The sequence below is a fragment of the Paroedura picta genome, chromosome 18 (assembly GCF_049243985.1).
Source record: "Paroedura picta isolate Pp20150507F chromosome 18, Ppicta_v3.0, whole genome shotgun sequence".
Taxonomy (NCBI): domain Eukaryota; kingdom Metazoa; phylum Chordata; class Lepidosauria; order Squamata; family Gekkonidae; genus Paroedura; species Paroedura picta.
Genome location: NC_135386.1, coordinates 8887260 through 8907830, shown reverse-complemented (window position 1 = coordinate 8907830; position 20571 = coordinate 8887260). Strand labels below are relative to the sequence as shown.

Genomic DNA, 20571 nt, shown 5'->3' with positions numbered 1-20571 from the left:
CTCCATCACACACACACACACACACACACACACACACACACACACACACACACACACACACACACAGACTCCCTCCCCCCTTACCTGTTGGGTTTCCCAACCTCCTTCTTGCTCCCCCTCCCCTCACTCACTTGCAAACACACACAGACATAGACCCCTTCCCCTAGCTTCCCCTCTTAGTTTCCTAATCTCCCTCCCTCCAAGCAAGCGAACAAATGCATGTGCACGCACACTCCCTTCCCCCCTCCTGCCAACCTGCTCTTCTGAGATGCCGCCTTGGCCCCTGTGGGTCGTGCAGCAGAGTGCCCAGGCCCCAAGGGCCGGAGCAGGCACTGGCTGGTCCCTCATCTTCTGGCGCACTTCGTGGGTGGGATGATGGACCTCACATCCACCTACATTTCCGTTTGATGAGGCGCGCCAGAAGATGTGTCCCACCTCAGAAACCAAAACGCAAACAAGAACACAGTCTGCCCCAATTTCTCCAACAAAGATTATCTCTGTGTATTTGCAAGCTTGAGAGGGGGGAAAAAAGGCTGTGACTCTTATCCTTGTCAAACCGTATATTTTTGTGCACCATTTACATTATAAATTAGATATTATGCTAATAAAACAGTAGGTTTAGTTTTTATAAGAAAGTATTGCATATATTTCAGTTGTCTCCCAACATGTTCTTTTCCAAAGAAAACAGGGTGGGGAGTCTCTTCCCAGGGAGTCAAAAATTTCTAGGAATTTCACAGTTCCAGTGAACGGATTTTAGGCCGTTCATGATTTTTCACAATCGAACCGGAAGCGGAGAAAGCAATATATGCCATCTATGTCTTGCATTGCAGCGGCTTGCAAAATTAAACAATTCAAAGGTGAGGAGGAATAAATAATTATCAAGTAAGCACTGATGGAGATACACAGAACACAGTAGTGATATTACCAAGGTCGGGTATGAAGATGGGGCCAAAAGAGATTCGGATGTGGCAGAAGTTAAGGCATTATCCTTCGGTCTCCCTTGTATTGCTTGCTTCCATTTTAACCTTAGACAAATCCAAGAGTTATGCAGATTTAGGAAGAGGGCAATAGGCAGGGAGGCTTAGCACAACTGTGACCTTTTATGCTCCTTCAAAAGCTATGCAAGAAATCAATACAGATATGGTCACCCTTGCCCATGCTGCTACCTGCCACATTCATCTACTGTAGGGGTAGCCAAACTGTGGCTCTCCAGATGTCCATGGACTACAATTCCCATGACTCCAGATGTCCATGGACTACAATTCCCATGACTCCAGATGTCCATGGACTACAGTTCCCATGACTACAGACTCCAGACGTCCATGGACTACAATTCCCAGACTCCTGATGTCCTTGGACTACAATTCCCATGATTCCAGACTCCAGATGTCCATGGATTACAATTTCCATGACTCTAGATGTCCATGGACTACAATTCCATGCTGGCAGGGGCTCGTGGGAAATGTAGTCCATGGACATCTGGAGACCCACAATTTAGCCCCCCCCCCCCCCGTTCTACTGATTACGAATTCAGGTGGGCAGCCATGTAGGTCTGGAGCAACAGAACAAAATTTGAGCCCAGCAGCCCCTTTAAGACCAACAAAATTCAAGGTATTATAGGCTTCCTTGTGCATGCACACTTCTTCCGGAATCTCATGTTCATGCGCACAAGCAGATTTGGTTGGTCTTGAAGGTGCCGCTAGACCAGGGGTAGTCAAACTGCGGCCCTCCAGATGTCCATGGACTACAATTCCCAGAAGCCCCTGCCAGCATTCGCAGTTTGACTACCCCTGAGCTAGACTCAAAAACTTTGCTTTACTGATCATGTGAGGCAGAACACAGTTTGCCCAGCCAGGCCCTACAGCCCATTAAGAGGCAAACGCACAAACCCCTACAAACCCCTACTCCTCTCCACCTTCTCCTTGCCCTGTTTGCCTTTCTCTTGAGTTCAGGTGGAGGAATAAGTTTTCTGTGCCGGCATCTGAAAGGTTTTGAAAGCCATTGTTATAAAGTGCAAAAGAAGGGGCATTTCCCCCATGGAGAAACCCCATTTCAGTGTAGAAGTTAAGAGTTTGCATTATTTTTGAAAACACCTATTTGTTCTTCGTTAAAAACTACTGACAACGGTCATCAGAGAAGCGCTTACTTGAGGGAAGAAACACTGTTATGGGTCTGTCTTCATTGGCCACGTAAATATCTGTGCTATAATTCCTGTCATCCTTTCGAGGAATCTGTGCTATAATTCCTGTCATCCTTTTGAGGAATCAGAGCTGGAAGGGACCTCCAGGGTCACCTAATCCAGCCCCCCGCAGAATGCAGGAAACTCCGAACTCCCATCCCAGCCACAGGGACCCCAATTTCATGCCCCCCTCCATCAGAACCTTTCTGGCCTGGAAGAAATTGGCTTCCCGATCCCAAAGTGCCGTTTGGCATACAAGAAAGGGCCACAAAAGCCAAGCCCTGACAGTTCCTGTGCCGACAACACTGACAATCTGCCTAAAGTCCACATTCACAGACAATCTCAAACCAACACTGTTGCCAATTTTAAAAAGCGGTTTCCCCTTTGAGATACGTTTCCTATGACACGGCGCGGATCGCGTGTGCACAAAATCCAGCAAACTGAGCAACTGGTTTGGTGACCCTGAGACAGTAAGCTGGAACATTCCGATTTGTTGCCGTCTCCTAAAACGCATCTCCTGTCCTTTCAGCTTCCGGAAGAGACGGATTCGCCCCCTAAATGCCTGCAGATCCTCTGTTCTACCAACACATTCCGGGACTGTTCAGCATGTTGATTTTCAGAACTTCCCACTTTGGAGGGGAAAGGAGCCTTTCCCTCAGGCTCATTCCTCCCTCCAAGACAAAAGGTTAAGAGACTTGCTACACCAATGCCTCCACATCCCTGCAGGGTCCTTTCTGGGGCACAGGACTGCCCTGCCCGGACCGAGCAGGACCACGAGCTGCAGGGAGACAAGTCGTATTTCAGAGGAGCTTTTTGGACGCTCGTGAAGTACTCAATGACAACAGAAGGTCAAAGATGTTCCTCTAACTGTTCCACTCCCCGCTGTTGAGCTCGGGGCCTTCCTCCTCTTCTGAATCGGCGGAGGCCTTCTTAATCCTCTGGATGGCGGCCTTGATGCTCCTCTCCAGCTCGCCGTCGGAGCGCCCCTCGCCCTCCTTCCTGGGCTCCTGGACGACCTTCCGCAGCTTCACCCCCTTTCTGATGGCCGTCAGGAGGTTGTCGTGGAGGGAGGTGCCGGAGGGAGCAGCCGAAGAGGGCAGTTCCACTTTGCGGAGGAGAATCTCGCCCCGCTTAAGTGAAGCCAGAACCTCGTCCATGGATCCTGGGACGGAGGCAAAGCAATCGGTTACTCTCAAGAAGAAGACGACAAGCGGCAAGTTGGCCTCAACTAGAGCCTTTTTGACCGGGGCTGCAACTTGGTGGAAGGAGCTCCCCAATGAGATCCAGGCCCTGAAAGAACAGTTCCGCAGGGCCTGCAAAACAAGAGCTCTTCCGCCAGGCTTTTTGCGGAAGGCCGGAGACGGGAGGCCTCCGTGCAGCCTGGACCCATCCCTGTTAGGCAGCCTTGCTACTCCGTTCTCCCAATTTGAGGCTGGCTGTTCTGACCGTCGTGAGCTGTTCTGACTGCCACGATCCCTTCCCACCGTTGAAATAATTCGATGTACATTTTATTTCACCAGCGCTATGTGGTAAAACACCGAGGGGCGGTATACAAATCGAATAAATAAATAAATGACGCCTTGCTTAGCTCATTCACGCCGCAGACAAGCCCAGGCATTCCCTGACCCACAGATAATTATTTTATTTTATAGTCCACCCTTCCCAGTTGGCTGAGAGACTTCTCCCTCGAGTCCGAGGCCCTCCTCCAGCCTCAGCAGGTCTTTGGGCTTTAGCGATCATTCTGGGCAGCGCTGGAGGAATAAAAACACCCGGCCCTTAGCAACAACATTCGCGTCTCTGCTTCCGCTGACTTTGCTCCCATAAACAACCTGCCTCCCCTGCAATACCATTTCATTCCCTGCATGACTCATGCCTGGGTGGGTGGGATCCCTCTGGCCTCTGCAAGGCTGAGCCCAAAAGCACTGCAGAATCTGTCTGCTCGACTCTGTCCCCGCTGTTCTTACTGCGGCGAGAACAGGCATCTAGCAGAGGCAAAGCTTCTGCGCCAGGGGCGGCCAAACTGCTGCTGGCAGGGGCTCATGGGGATTGGAGTCCATGGCCACCGGGAGAGCAAAAGCATCCCTTGAATTTTTCTCTGACATGTCAGCCAGCCACCCCCCCGAGGATGACCCACAGGAGACTGCCAAGGGGATCAACGCCTCTTGATCATGTCCACAAGGTAGCCACTGAACTGGTCTCCTTTTTGGATCACAAGGGCTTTTATCGGGCACACAGCCATCATCCCGCGCACACTGTACATGTGTACACATTGCCCCAGAGGGACGGAACAGAACCAATGGGATGAAATTTATTCAAAAGAAATTCTGTCTAAACATCCGGAAGAAGTTCCTGACAGTCAGAGCGGTTCCTCAGTGGAACAGGCTTCCTCAGGAGGTGGTGGGTTCTCCTTCTTTGGAGATTTTTAAACAGAGGCTGGAGAGCCATCTGACGGAGAGGCTGATTCTGTGAAGGTTCAAGGGGGTGGCAGGTGACAGTGGATGAGCGATTGGGATGTGAGTGTCCTGCACAGTGCAGGGGGTTGGACTAGATCTGGGGTAGTCAACCTGTGGTCCTCCGGATGTCTATGGACTACAATTCCCAAAGGAGCTTCTGTGAATTGTAGTCCATGAACATCTGGAGGACCACAGGTTGACTACCCCTGGACTAGATGACCCAGGAGAACCCTTCCAACTCTATGATTCTATATGACAACCATCTCACCACCCCACGGAGTAAGCTAAGTGCCGATGGGGGCCACAAAAAGGGAAACCAGAGGGGTGGGGGGAACTCGGTAATGAGCAAGTCCCCGTTTAACAACAGATGAAGATCAAAACCCCAACAGCCTTGAAGAAGTTTAATTTGGGCGAGGTGGCGGTAGAGAAAGGACACGCCCTCATTCTACTCAGAAAACGCCTTCTCAGCCCCAGGGCTTCCCTACCCAAGCACCTATGACTGCAGGAGTCACAGTGTTGAAGAACAGAGCATGCTGTTCCTTGGGAAAGCATCGCGTACCTTGATAAGAGCCAGTGACAGCATGATGCGCAGAAAGAGGGAGTTCTTTACCTGTGTAATTACTTGCTCCGCCTGTGGACGCACCATGCATGTCCCTTTCGGAGGACCTTTCTTCAGGAGGGTCTTCAGCGACAAGAGGCAGGGCTTTGTCTTTTGCTTGCAATGATGTGGAGCCGATGGGATGAATTCCCATAAGCGGAGGAGGGGGTGGAGGAGGAGGAGGAGGAGGAGGAACTGTGCTCCCCTCATTGTTCTCCTGTTGCTTTGGGCCACGAGGCGGAAGGAAAATCTGGACAGGAACATCTGCAGGAGGCTTCCGACAACGTGCTTTGACACCTCGGGCTTGCATGGCGGCGGAGTTCTTGGACTGCTTGGCGGGCGTCTTGCTCACCGACGAAGGCTGAGGGGGGCTGGCTGGGGTACGGTGGGGGAAGCCCTGCCGTTGTGGGGAGCTCGGCGGCTGAGAGCGGGAAGTCTTCAGCACGAACTGGGCTGGACATTTCTGCAAGGCGAGAACCTCCGCGTTTCAATGTTATCATATCTGCACCCCACCCAAAGAGACGATTGCAGGCGAAGGCCATTAGGGAGACATTACAAGGAATGTGACCCACAATCCATGTATATAGTTTTAAATCATATATAATAGTAGAAAACTGAATTGATAGACCTCCGAGCTCCTGTTGACATCTCGCTTACAGGCTTTGCCCAGGCGAGCACAGAATTTTGGCAACTCTACCCGAATGATACAAATTTTCATCGTTTAATAATTTATCTAACCAAATCTCTGAGCGGCCATATAAGTTACTCAGTAATGGAACAATGAGCCTCTTGTGGCGCAGAGTGGTAAGGCAGCCGTCTGAAAGCTCTGCCCATGAAGCTGGGAGTTCGATCCCAGCAGCCGGCTCAAGGTCGACTCAGCCTTCCAGCCTTCCATCCTTCCGAGGTCGGTGAAATGAGTACCCAGCTTGCTGGGGGGTAAACGGTAATGACTGGGGAAGGCACTGGCAAACCACCCCGTATTGAGTCTGCCATGAAAACGCTGGAGGGCGTCACCCCAAGGGTCAGACATGACCTGGTGCTTGCACAGGGGATACCTTTACCTTTTTAATGGAAGAATAAGCTTAACAGGGACTGTACAGAGCAATGTTATTAACTTCACATACAGCCCACCTTTCTCACTAAAACAAGAAGGAATACAAAATACGAAGAACAAATTCAGCCAAGGGGCCCAGGACTCTAATGGGGGAAGTATATAGTGAGCTAGGGTAGAAGAGCTGGAAAACAATGCAAGCAAAATGCTTTTTTAAAAACTATCTATGCATCGGAGGCCAAACTGTGGCTCTCCAGCTGTCCGTGGACTACAGTTCCCATGAGCCCCTGCCAGCAGGGGCTCATGGGAACTGCAGTCCACGGACATCAGGAGAGCCAGTCTGGCCTCCCCTGATCTATGGTGACAAAGCAGCTGAAGAGCTACCCAAGGCAACATAAATGCCCCAAGGCTCCACATACCATAGTGAAGAGACAAATGGCTACAAATATAGGAGATTATATATCCAAAAAAAAAAAAGGGGGGGATGCTATCCTGACCCCAAAAAAGTCAAGAATCTAGGAAATTAACTTACGCCTGTACAGGGTGGAACACAATTTGAAAAATACAGCACCCGTATTTATTAATCAAGTTAAAACCCGGGGGCTTTTAGCATGGCCTCAATACAATCAATACATACATACATACTAATGTGTCCACTTACGTTTGTGTTGACCTTTGGCGCCTGAGTCAACTGAGATGAGCAGTAAACGGGATGTGATGTGTTAAGAAAGAACACATAACACCCCATATATAACTATACTACTATCCTGGTCCGCTTTCCCACCACAGCCAGAAGCTAAAAAAACGTGGCAGGTTCAGGCACCTGCCAACAATGCAAGATTTCGCGGCGGACTGAAAACGGAGGACCACCATCGGGGTTCATGACACCTGCTTCTCTACCTCTTTGAAGGTTTTGAGCCTCTCCAGGGTCTTCTGGCGCTCCTGCTTGATCCAAGCTTTCTTCTGTTTCTCCTCTTCTTTCCTCTTGTCTCTTTTCTGCATTGGGAAGAGAAACGCGGAAGTGCTTTTGGTCCCTGGAGACCGGTGGGCCTCCCACCCTGGCCCACCCAAGGGCGCCCGTGGCCTAGAAAGGACATGGGAGCATTGGGGCTGCAGCGCAAACCCGGCCTCAGCCAGAGCACCCCTCTGTCAGGATCACTGCTGAATCCTGCCATGAGTTAACATGAGTTTCTCCATGTTTTTTGCTTTGCTTTTTTCTCTGCTTTGTTCCTGGGGCCCTATGTAACCCAAGGCCCATATATTATGCTTGCATGCCTGAAACTGAAACTATGTTGCTGCATCCTGTTATCACAGGGAGCTGTGAATTATTTGTCTTTTGAACCTACCGCTGGGTCTGCCTTTTGTAACCATAACATCTTATCTTGTCCGGAGACGACCAAGGACATGCGAGATGTAACACTATGGTTTATGGCACCTGGTGCCTCCTTTCCCCCTCCCCTGGGAACTTTCAAGTTTTAGGCGGGAGAACTGTATTGATAAGGGGAGGCAAATCTGTCCTCAGGCAGATTTGACTTCTTTAGCTTAGGTGTATGAAGTAACTTCTCAATAAACGCTTTCTTTAATAAAGAAGCTTGTTGTGAGTTCTTGCAACGCTTGACACCCTCAGGGAAGGAAGCAATCACTGGCCTCACTTCCCTGTCTGTGCGATGGGAATATTGACGTATCTAGAGAGAAATCGGCACGTCTAGGGCTGGAGTTCTCAGGCTGCCGACTCCTGAACCCTGTCCTTGTTTGGGCAGAATCGCCAGCACGCCCAGCCCTGCCCTAGGGTGGGGTTCAAGACACACAATGTCTACTGCCTTCCTGGAGCTAAAAAAGGCAGTGCAGCTTCTGCACCCGGAGAAGAGCAATTCCGCCTTCTGAGCAGACACTGGGCTGCTCAGCTGGTCAGCCGGAAACCTTTTAAGCATTTCCAGCAACCAGCCATGAAGTTCCGGTGGGTGGCCGTGTGGGTCTGAAGCAGCAGAGCTAAGTTGGGAGTCCAGGGCTGCCTTTAAGCCCCACAGTTTTCTCTTCTGCAAAAAAGCTTTCGTGGGCACGCCCACATTCAAATGTGACGCTTAGATGCAGTCTAGAGCCACAGAAAAAATGCAAGTCGGATCATCCACTTGGGCAGTCCAGTTCCTCCCTACGTCAATGGGCCCGTGTAGCTGATCTGGCCACGCATAACGTATTAAATATCCAGCGTTCAGAAAGTTAAACCAACCCAGAGCTGCAAAGAGATGGGCGGTATAGAAATCTGAATGAATTAATTAAATGCAAACTGTGCTTGTATTAATGGGTCAGGGAAGTTGCTAACAGCTCCCCAAGAATGTTCTTTCTTGGCAAATCGTAATGGGGCAACTCAATGAACAAGAGGCCATCCTAGCAGAAGTTTCTTGTAAAAATGGGGTGGGGTGGGGTTTGAAACCATGTTTGCCAGGGGTAGTCAAACTGCGGCCTTCCAGATGTCCATGGACCACAATTCCCAGAAGCCCCTGCCAGCGAATGCTGGCAGGGGCTTCTGGAAATTGTAGTCCATGGACATCTGGAGGGCTGCAGTTTGACTACCCCTGATGTATACCTTACGAGGCAGAGGCACATCCTGCTCAACCATGCAGTCCTCTTTTGGGCAGCCCCGTTAGGTCCAGGAGCACCTTAAGGGCGAGCATGTTTATCGTAGCATGAGCTGTGTTCGTCTTTAAGTTCTAAAAAGGCTCTTCTTGAGCTTACACTTATCCCTGGCTTTGCCCAGCGCAGGGAGAAAGCCGAGCAGCTAAACAGGAAGCAGGAGTCCTGCCACCGAGGACTGGAAATCTTAAATCACCTCCCTCCACCTTGCTTCGGAGCCACAAGGAAAAAAGAGCCAGGATTCTCAGGATTTGCACCTCTCCTCCTCTCTGTCCTCCCCTGGAATCAAGGGAGTATAGTGTGCCCTGGCCTGTATAATGCTCACTTATGTCCACACCCATGCTTATGTGTGCTGTGCCTGTTTCTGCATTGCAGGGAGGCAAGCTGGCGATATTTTAAACAAACAGGTGACATCCCCAAAGAGAAAACGGCCTCCCTGGGGTAGGCTCGGTACGCACAATCTGGATGCTGTGATGCTTCTGGAAACGCTGGGCACCCTCTTGCGCCTGCTGGAGCCTCATGAGGCGGCTCTCTTCACACTGGTCCTGATGGGAAAAGAAGACCACTTATGTTGGTTGACTTCAAAGCATTGGGGCTGCATCCGTCTGTTTTAGAACTTGTAAACTTATGGCAAAGGGGCTTCTGTGCAAACGGGACAGGAACGGGGCAGGGGGTCATGACAGGCAGGAGGGAAGAGCTGCCTACAGGCCCGGCCGGACAGAGTAGATGAAGAAGAAGAAGAAGAAGAAGAAGAAGAAGAGTTGGTTCTTATATGCCGCTTTTCCCTACCCGAAGGAGGCTCAAAGCGGCTTACAATTGCTTTCCCTTTCCTCTCCCCACAACAGACACCCTGTGGGGTGGGTGAGGCTGAGAGAGCCCTGATATCACTGCCCGGTCAGAACAGTTTTATCAGGGCTGTGACTAGCCCAAGGTCACCCAGCTGGCTGCATGTGGGGGAGTGCAGAATCGAACCCGGCATGCTAGATTAGAAGTCGGCACTCCTAACCACTACACCAAACTGGCACCAAGATGGCGAACTGGGTTTTGCACCGGAGCCAGCTCACTGGATAGGGCGGTATAGAAGTCAAAGTGATCGCTAAAATTGCCAAAAATTGTAACAAATGTTGGAAAGGTGATGATAAAGTAGGCTCTTTTTTTCATATGTGGTGGAGATGTGAAAAAGTTTATAGGTTTTGGGCAAAAATACATATTATTATGCAGAAAATGTGGGGTCTTAGATTTCCTATGAAAGCTGAAGCTATGTTATTAAGTGTTCCTCCGCAGTGCCCCCCCAACCCACACACAAAGCTTTTTCTTCTATGCGACAACGGCAGCAAGACTAGAATTGGCCAAGAAATGGAAAACGCAAGAACTACCCTCGATAGAAGATTGGCTGAATAAACTAGCTGACTTTGCCAAGATGGCTAAACTGACACTGATAGTCAACGGAAGAACAGAAGAGGCCTTTCAAGAACAATGGGGCCCTTACCTGAACTATTTAGGAAAATAATACAAAAGGGATTGAAACGGGGAACTAAACGTATTAAGTGAAGAGCATAACCCTTCTTTTTTCTGTGCTAACAATGTAGATTGCATGTATTTCACTATCTTTAATTCTGGAAAATAAAAATAAAAATCGTAAAAAAAAACACAACAACAGTCAAAGGAATAAATAAATGGGCCAGTCATCTGACCCAGGATGACTCAGCTTTTCATGACCATTCCAGAGGATTCTGTGGGCCTGCACAGAAGTAGTGTTGGTTCTCATATGCCTCTTTTTCTCTACCAGAAAGCCTCAAAGGTGGCTTAAAATCACCTTCCCTTCCTTTCCCTGCAACAGACACCCTGTGAGGGAGGTGAGGCTGAGAGAGAGAGAGCACTGATGTTACTGCTCTGTGAGAACAGCACTATCAGGACTGTGGCTGGCCCAAGGTCCCCCAGCTAGCTGCACGTGGAGGAGCAGGGAATCCAACCTGGCTCGCCAGATTAGAAGCCACTGCTCTTCACCACTACACCAAGCTGGCGCGGGAGACCAATTGATGAACCACAGCTACAGGTAAATACAACGCTCTTATCTACCACCTTCATGGCCACAGGGACTAGAAACTTGGGGCACTTTTAAAAAAAATAAAAAACGAGAGTCTTACCCGATTCTCGTCTTTGCTCCCGTTGTGTGCCTAAATATTGGAGACATCTTACCTTCTTGTTCCGGAGATAGGCTCTCCTTGCGCAGATGATCCCACGTTTCGTCTCCAGCTGTTGGGTCTTCTGCCGCAGCTGAGCCATCTCAGAGGAAGGCCCGTTCGTTTCTCCCAGAGCTGGTTCGGAGGCTTGCAGCTCATCTGGGTTTTCACACGTATCGTAATAAATCACCTCCTCCTGAATTTCTAAGAAGGTTACGCCCAGCGGGGAGAAAGGCAGAGGAAAATTAAAAAACTTTACCATCAGCACGATGATTCTCAGAACGCCGGTCAGGAAACAGGCAAGGCTTCTGTGAGGTCAAATTGCCCCTGAGGAGGGTGCCCACAGTCTCTCTGCCTGATGGGCTAAGCTACATCTGGCCTTCTTCCAGGCAGCCAGGCCTAGGTATCCTGGCTGTTTTGGTACAGTAGCATCACCCTATTATCAAAGGAGAGGGTTGGACTAGATGACCCATGAGGTCCCTACCAACTCTATGATTCTGTGATTTTATGAGTTTAGAGTTGTGTCTCTGTATGCTCAAGTCCTTGGGGGGGGGGGGAAGGGAGATCACAGATAACTTGTGTGGAAATGCAGGGAGGGTGAGAGTTGACACCTACAAGACCAGAAGTGCAAACCAAACAAGTGTGCAAGAGAAAAACAAGAAGAGTGATTCAGTTCTCAGAAGCTGGAGACACAGGGCTTAAAAGACACAGATGAATCACGTGCATCAAATCTGGCAGTGGTGATTTTTGATGTACTGGGACCCGGGCCTCCTTGCTTTCATATCTGTTTTGTTCTCTACTGGAGTCTAACTATAGAAAATGCGGGTTCTGAAGTGGCTCAGGTTAACAAATGGCTCAAGGTCCATTTGTAGACCCAACACTGGTCTACACAGCTATAGAATCACAGAATTGGAAGGGATATTCAGGGTCATCTAGCCCAGATGTCCATGGACTACAAATCCCATGAGCCCCTGCCAGCGTTTGCTGGCAGGGGCTCATGGGGATTGTAGTCCATGGACATCTGGAGGGCCACAGGTTGACTACCCCTGATCCAGCCGAACCCCCTGCAGAGTGCCGGAAATTCACAACTACCTGCCCACCACAATGACCCTAGTTCCATGCCCAGATGAAATTAGATTTCCGTGTAACAGAAAGGAGGCCTGGAGAGAACAGATCTCCCAAATGTTTGCTGACTGGTTACAACATACACCCTGGGAGAATCCTGGCCCCTTCGACAATCAAGAATTATCTTGCAGTGGATGCTTCTGGATTAGCATATGAGTAGCTAGGATTGGCCTGCTCTAGAACAATCCAGACTCCTGGGAAACTGTCACAAAGAGTTCTGCCCACTCTTTCACTCTCTCTCTCAGAATCTGGTTTGCAAATTCCCAGCTAGGCCGGAAGGTGCCAGCCCCACAGGGGCAAGAAGAAGCCTGCCCCCCACTGGTGGGGACCCCGAGTCCTTGGTCGATGTCTACAGCAGGGGTAGTCAACCTGTGGTCCTCCAGATGTCCATGGACTACAGTTCCCATGAGACCCTGCCAGTGTTTGCAGGCATGGGCTCGTGGGAATTGTCGTCCATGAACATCTGGAGGACCACAGGTTGACTACCCCTGGTCTACAGCATCCCCGCTGCCCCCCTACACACACCAGGGACTACGGGAAGGGTCCCTCTGCCCTACCTTTCATCCTCCGCCTCAGAGTTTCCAGCTGCGTGACCAGCAGCATTTCTTCATTCTTCAGGATCTCAAACTGGACCTCGTACAGCTCCAGCTGGGTCTCGTAGTATTCGATTTCCAGCTCTTCAAGGTGAGCCAGGTCGTTCTCTTGGTCTTCAAAGGCCTCCATCTGCACAGATGCAATAATCAACACCGTTAGCACCACAAATGCTACCATGGAAAAGGCTGATTCTGGCCTGTTCAGTTCAAGGGGATTGGCTTGTCAAGACACAACCCCTGTGGGTTTCTCAAGGCACCAGACCTCTGGAGGTGGTCCTACCTCCAGGTCATGACCCTCGTGGTCCTTGGAGCCAAATACTAGGCAGGGCCGACCCTGCTTAGCTTGTAAGCACTGACAAGGGCGGGTTAGCCTGGGCTATTGAGGTCAGGGCAAGCTCAAGTTTTGCTATGTTTTCATCCCACCGTTTCTCTGGGAAGACCTCGGGGGTGTTTAATCCTCCCATCGACCCTTTGAGGTAGGCCAGGCTGAGAAAAAATGACTAGCCCAGGGTTACTCAGTAAGCGTCTTGGCTGATGAGGGATATGAGGCCAACAGACGGAGTACACAGAATGTAGCAAGGAAGCTACAAATGAATCTGTCCAGGGAACCTCTTAACAGGAGTGAGTCAATTTCAAGTCAAGGCAAGCGTGCCAATTTCCGCAGAATAACAAACAAGTCCAGTGAATCGCCCTGGTTTCCGTAAACAACATCAGTGTGTAACGTAACAATCTGCACCAAAACAAATATGCCAGCGCAAAGATTGCCACTGCACGTTCTTGGAGATGGAGAGAACACAGAGCGTTTGGCATTGTATCTTATTTTGTCCACTGGCCAGGATTATAGCCTCTTTCGGGGAGGAATTTGGGGTCAGTAGAGAGAGCTGCATGACCATGATTACTACAGATCTCTTGCAAATTGTGCAATATCCATTTCCTTAATTTGTTTTGATGCACATTGTTACATTATACACTGACAAGGTTTATCAGGTTTATCGAAACAAGGGTTATTCACTGGGACTTGTTTATTATTCTGCTGGAAATTGGCACGCCCCTGACAGGGGTAGTCAAGCTGCGGCCCTCCAGATGTCCATGGACTACAATTCCCATGAGCCCCTGCCAGCGTTCGCTGTTGCACCACTGGTAAAAAATAAATATTTAACTCAGCCCCCCCCCCCCAAAAAAAACCCAACAAATTTATTTCACAGCTTGATTCTTTGAGGACGAATCATATCGGACAGAGTCCTAGGATTTCCCTTTCCCCAAATTTCCCTTTCTTCCTTTTCTGATGGGAGAAACATCTTTTCCCTCTCCTGGCAGAACATTGCTGTAACAGCCGAGCAGCTAGACACAACAGGCCTCTTTCTGCACAGCACTAGAAGAAGAGTCGATGATTTTCGCTGCCCGAAGGAGTCTTACTATTGCTTCCCTTCCTCCCCCCACAACAGACACGCTGTGAGGTAGATGGCGCAGAGAGAGCCCTGGGAGAACTGCTGAGTCAGAACAACACTATCAGGACTGTGACTAGCCCGAGATCACCCAGCTGGCTACATGTGGGGGAGGAGCAGGGAATCAAACCCGGCTCGCCAGTTTAGAAGCCGCCGGTCTTAACCACTACACCAAGCTGGCTCTCCCATTAGGGCTTGCGTATCCCCCAACTGAGAAAGGCTCAGGATTTAAGACTATCGGCGCTCATAACAGCATACATTTTTGGCTGCAGGGATTTGGGCCGGGTGGCCATTTGAAACACTCTTACCTGCTTCCGGATGTCCGCTCGCTTGTGGTTGAGGCACAGTTCTCTTGCTCTCATGTGCTGAAGCGTCTCTTTGGCTAAAAGGTACTTGAGGTTCTCTAGTCTCGGGGAAGCGGACGCCCAGGCAGCCTGACCAAAGCGTTGGCGGTCCTGCTCCATCTGCTTCTTCATCGCTGCCCAATCAGAGAAAGGAGCAAAATGGGGAGGGGGGGGGGGGAGAGAAATAAATTCCGTCTTGTTAAAGAGCGCTCTTGGGCCTGCTCAAGAGAGGAGCCTCTTCTAAGCTGAGTGGCGTCCGATGAGCAATCTCAAAGCAAGAGAGGAGAAAAACATGGGAAAACATGGAACCTATCACGTCAGACGATTGGTCTAGTGAGGCCAAGCGTGTCTCCTCTGACTGGCTCGCCAGGGTAACCCAGTAGAGCAGGGGTAGTCAACCTGTGGTCCTCCAGATGTCCGTGGACTACAATTCCCATGAGCCCCTGCCAGCATTCGCTGGCAGGGGCTCATGGGAATTGTCATCCATGGACATCTGGAGGACCACAGGTTGACTACCCCTGCAGTAGGGACCTTATCACAGCACCCACAAGTCTATCATTTTGGCTGGGATCGAACCTGGGGACTTCTGTGTGCCAAGCAGATACTCAGCCACTGCCCTTTTACCTCTGGAGATCTACAGCTTTAGCAGCTACACCATTAAACCAAGGGCGTCATGGCGAGAGCTAGTGGTCGAAAGCACAAGCCACGAGCCTGGAAAGCCCTGGGTTCAAATCTTATGTCAGCCACGAACTTGACGGATCACATTTTTTTATTCCACCCTTCCTCTGAAGCACTCTGAGGAATACAGCCCACCCTTCCCTTCCCCTGACTCCTATATGTCAGTTTTCAGACTGTAAGCTCCTTGGGGGCACGGACTCATCTCCTTGTCTTCTGTAACGCAGCAGCTACAAAACCACCTCCCAAGGTGGCCTTTCACAGGCCTTGTTTCTCTCTCGATCTCCACATTTGAAAGAGTAGACCGGCCTTGCAGGGACCTTGCAAAGATGATCACAAAATGCTGTGGATGCTTTTCTCAAAACTAGAACCTAAGGCACTTTCGGAACCTGCAATTAACCGGCAGACGTGGCACCAGGAACTTCTCCTGCCCAAATATCAAATTTAACCTGGCCTATTATAAACCTTTCTGTGTGTGTGGGGGGGGGGGGTGGAGAACTCCTAAAGACACGTCCCATTTGCATTAGGCCACCCTTAGCAATGCCTGAGCTCTGTGGCCCCCTGAAGAGGCCCCCTCTGGTCTTCCGGGCCCCCACAGCAACCCACCTGCCAGGGCCGTCATGGTTTCCTTGAAGTAGCTGACCGTGATGTCCTGGATGGAGCACACAGCTTCTTCTGCCTGCGTGGTCCACTCGTCTGCCTCCGCCTGCAAGGCTTGTATCCTTTTCGGGCCCAGCTGATCCACTTGTAAGGATTTCTGAAAAATTGATCTCTTTTAACTCTCAGTCCAAACACGCATTTAAACAGCAGTCCAGAAAGGCTGGACAAAATCCACACAACTCATAGCTATTTAACCCCTTTTTCCACTCACTACTGGTTTAGGAAGAACGCAGAGGGTTAAATAGTGCCTTTTAAACCCCTGCTTTCTGCTCACCACTGCTTTTAGCCGAAAGCAGGGGGTTGAATAGCTTAGTGCCTTTAAAGCTCCTGCTTTCTACTTACCACTGCTTTTGGCGGAAAGCAGAGGGTTGAATTGCTTAGTGCCTTTTAAACCCCTGCTTTCTGCTCACCACTGCTTTTGGCAGAAAGCGGGGAGTTGAATGGCTTAGTGCCTTTTAAACCCCTGCTTTCTGCTCACTGCTGCTTCTGGCAGGAAGCAGGGGGTTGAATGGCTTAGTGCCTTTTAAACTCCTGCTTTCTGCTCACCACTGCTTTTGGCAGAAAGCGGGGGGTTGAATGGCTTAGTGCCTTTCTAAACCCCTGCTTTCTGCTCACCACTGCTTTTGGCAGAAAGCAGGGGGTTGAATGGCTTGGAGCCTTTTAAATCCCTGCTTGATGCTCACCGCCGAAAAGTGGCGGTGAGCAGAAAGCAGGCGTCACGAACCAATACGAACTGGTTCAGTTCATGAACACACACCAATTCGTCGTTCAGCCACAAACCATAAACCGAACTACAAAAACGTGGCTCACGCCCGTTCCTAATCATCCTTTAAACCCGGCTGTGCGACGTCCGCAAACGAAACCTACCAGGATCTCCAGTTTGTATAACGTCGCCAGTTCTCGCATATCTCTGAACGGCTGCAGCAAATATTGATAGAATTTGGTTGCCGTGGTAACCAGCTCCCAATATGCTTCATCTTCCTCCTCGTAAACCTCCATTAAGGCTACCAAGGTGTCGGCGTCTTTGTGCCGATGGATGATCTAAGACGGAAAAGACAAATCGGAAATGAGTAATGGGGGGATAAACCTTCAGAAAAGAACAAGGGCAGGCGCCGCTATATTCCTAATTGTAGCTTTTAGGGAAAAGACCCAAATGCCTTTGATTCAAAAATGATGCCTTAAGATCTGGGATCTCTTGATCTTGGCCCAAAAGTTCAACATTACCAACAATCCATCATCAAACTCAAATAATTTACTGTGTTGATAGACCGCCACTCTCAGCCTGGCTGGCTTAGCTAAAAACATCGACGTAAAACATAAGACCAGAGAAAACCCCCAATGCATCCAAAGAATGGTAGCATCAATCTACAAGCTAAGATCTCCCCCATGCCCACCCGATCTTACTTCCCCAGCCTCAACCAAACATCTGGTGGACGAGCTCCATCTTACAGGCCTGTGGAACCCAGAAACCTCTCTCAGGGCCCCAGCTCTACAAGGGAGCTCATTCCACTAGGTCAGGGCCAGAATTGAAAAGGCCCTGGCCCTGGTTGAGGCCAGGTGAACTTCCCGGGATCACCAGCAGATTCATACCCGCAGAGGAAAGAGCCCTGCAAGGGGCATAAGGAAATAAGCAGTCCCTCGGACAGGTAGGACCCTGGCCATGTGCAGCCTTACAAGTTAAAACCAAAACCTTGAACCTGATCTGGAAGCCAACTGGCAACCAATGCAGCTGTCCCGGTATAGGCTGGACATGGGCCCACCAAGATGACCGAGTGAGGACCCTCACAGCTGCATTTCTGCACCGAAGACCTCGCCACAGTGATCCATGCAACAGTCATCTCCAGACTGGATTGCTGTAACTCGCTCCACTTGGGACCACCCTTGGCCATGGCACAGAAAATACAAAATGTTGCTGCTTGGGTCTTTGCCAGCGAATGCTGGCAGGGGCTCATGGGGATTGTAGTCCATGGACATCTGGAGGGCCGCAGTTTGACTACCCCTGGATTTAAGCCGAACACACCCAAAGCAAGGCATTTTGAGCGATGGCTTCAACCTGGGGGAACAAGTCACGCATCGAAATTCGGGCCCTGATGGAACTATCAAAGTTCCGCAGCGCCTGCAAGATGGCACTCTTCCACCAGGCCTATGGTTGAAGCCAGGTTGACCAGAAACCATACAGCCCTCTTTCCCCATTCCTCTTTGGCTTCTTTCCCTACGATTAGTCTAGCACAAGACAGAAAGGCAGCTGGGGGTGGGTCAAAAAGCCGAACTGCGTTCTTGACTGTTGTAACGCCGTTTTTAATGTTGTACTGTTGTCAACCACCCCAAGCCCGCTTGCAGGGAGGGGCAACCTAAAAATCAAAAGATAAGGGAATAAATAGCCTGCTCTTTCAGTGACCCCAACTTCCTGTTTTTAGGTGACTTTTTAAAAGCCCAGCTCAAGCTTACACAGCCGGCCGTACCATTAGATAGGTGTCACACCCATTTCTTGTTAAAAAAAAAACACTGCATAATCAACCTTTGGTCGGTCTCCCAACACAAAAATACAGAACCAATGGGATGGAGTGATGATGGCCATGAACATCAGGAGATGAGAATCCACACTGGTCATAAAGTTCATCACTGGGGGGAAACGTTTCCTCTCAACATAAATCTGGCCAGGTTTAAAAGTTCAACGAGAGTAACAGAATCCAATCTGGGGGTAGGGGGGGGGAGCCTTTTCCAGACCTATTTTTTGGGGAAGGACTCCTCAGGGCCAGGCCTGCCCCAAGTTGCCAGCTCTAGCTTGCAAAGTTATTGGAGATATATGAGAAGTCATTGGAGTCTGAGGAGGGTGGGTTTGGGAAGGAGGCCAAAAATGGATAGAATGCCAGAGAGGTCACCTTCCAAACCAGCCATCCTCTCCCAGGGGGCAGATCTCAAGAGTTCAGGGGGAATTCTGGGAGATCTCCAGGTTGGACCTGGAAGCCAGCAGCCCTAGGCCAGGAAGCCATCTCTTACGTGGCTTCACACCACCCACCGTGCTTGAGCCAACCAGGCCAGGCTGCTTGCTTTCTTCAACAGCAACCGCCCTATGAAAGGTGGTCTGGTGGAGCAGTCAGAGCTTCAGATTACGGCTGTCTTTCTCAACCAGGGTTCGGGGAAAGCCCTGGAAGGGTTTCCGCAACGGGTGGGAGTCAATTAATTTCAATGCATTTTTTAAGACATGCCCAACATTCATCCGGCGTTATGACCATATATGAGTAGGTCATCCCACCTCCCCCCCAAAATAAATAGCCAGTGATGGGCTTGGAGGGGAAGGACCAGGGGGGCGTGTCCACAGCTCTGCTTCCCAACTCTATCCTGGGGTTTCTGGAAGCCTGGGATTTCTCAAGGGTGACAAAAAGCGCAGAAAGGCTGCCCAAGACCAGGGGTAGTCAACCTGTGGTCCTCCAGATGTCCCTGGACTACAATCCCCATGAGCGTTTGCTGGCAGGGGCTCATGGGAATCGTAGTCCATGGACATCTGGAGGACCACAGGTTGGCTACCCCAGCCCTAGACCATCCTCGGACAGGAAGGAAGGCGGTGTTGGTTGGTCAAGGGGAAGGATTCTCTGCTTTTCTCCAGATCCTGAGTTGGACTCTAGTCCTGCACATCCCAAAGAGGGGCTGGGGAAAGGGCCGGAGGGAAGGAGGGCGGACCCTTCCCATACATCCAGCAGGACCTCTCCCCACTTTCCCCCAACTACTGTGCACACCACGGGTGGTCAACCTGTGGTCCTCCAGATGGCCATGGACTACAATCCCCATAATCCTCATGGGGATTGTACTCCATGGCCATCTGGAGGGCCGCAGTTTGCCCTGGCAGGGGCTCATGGGAATTGTAGTCCATGGCCATCTGGAGGGCCGCAGTTTGCCCTGGCAGGGGCTCATGGGAATTGTAGTCCATGGCCATCTGGAGGGCCGGAGTTTGCCCACCCCTGGCCAGGCGTACCGTGCGCAGGGCGTCCTTGGCGGCGGCCAGGCGGCCCTTGAGCGCCCTCCGTCGGAAGTGCTGCGGGCTCTCGAAGTAGTCGCCGTCCCGGTCGCCGTCGGGGGCGAAGAGCGCGTCGAGCAGCGCCTTGGGGCCGCACAGCTCCAGCGCGCCGTCCAGATAGGCTTCGAGGCGGCGGCAGAGCCCCTCCAGCTCGGCCTCTTCGCGCACCGGGCACGGCGGGAAGAGCAGCGCCCACAGGCCGCCCCCGCGGGCCTCGGGCAGCGCCGGCCACCAGGCCTCCAAGCGCGCATCCAGGCCGGCCAGCTGCCCGTGGATGCCGCGCAGCGCCCGCGCCGAGAAGAGGCCCGCCCAGCTGCGCCGCTGTCCGGCCTCCGCGCTGTGGCAGGTGACGGCGAACTGGCCCTCCAGCCCGTTCCAGGCCACCAGGAAGCGCAGCCGCGGCGACGACGGCGACCCGGCCCGCTGGAACGCGTCCTCCCGCACCGCCACCCAGCCGTCCAGGCTGTCCGGAGCCGCCTCCGACGCCATCCCCGACGGCGCGCAGCAGGCTCGCGTCTTATATGCCGCTTTGCCCTCCCCGGAGGAGGCTCAAAGCGGCTTTACAGACGGGAAGAAGGGAAGGCGGCGCGTCACGCAGCGGAGGGCTGGCCTGGCGCTG

At 51.2% G+C, this 20571-nt stretch overlaps 2 protein-coding genes across 14 annotated transcripts in view; one reads left to right on the top strand and one right to left on the bottom strand.

Annotated features, from left to right (window-relative positions):
- HOMER2 (homer scaffold protein 2) overlaps positions 1-3756 on the top strand; it is a 91024-nt gene extending 87268 nt beyond the window's left edge. For all 13 annotated transcript variants that reach the window (XM_077317757.1, XM_077317764.1, XM_077317758.1 and 10 more), the window contains one exon: positions 2709-3756. The gene's annotated coding sequence lies outside the window, so the exon portion shown is untranslated. The remainder of the gene's footprint in view (positions 1-2708) is intronic.
- Positions 543-20567, bottom strand: WHAMM (WASP homolog associated with actin, golgi membranes and microtubules). The gene is made up of 10 exons (XM_077317747.1): positions 19911-20567; positions 16805-16978; positions 15884-16034; positions 14567-14736; positions 12778-12943; positions 11112-11299; positions 9371-9457; positions 7182-7277; positions 5243-5693; positions 543-3341 (listed from the first exon to the last, which is right to left on the bottom strand). The coding sequence occupies exons 1-10, from the start codon at positions 20439-20441 to the stop codon at positions 3043-3045; spliced, it is 2313 nt and encodes a 770-aa protein (XP_077173862.1). The 5' UTR covers positions 20442-20567; the 3' UTR covers positions 543-3042.
- Positions 20568-20571: the final 4 nt, after the last annotated feature.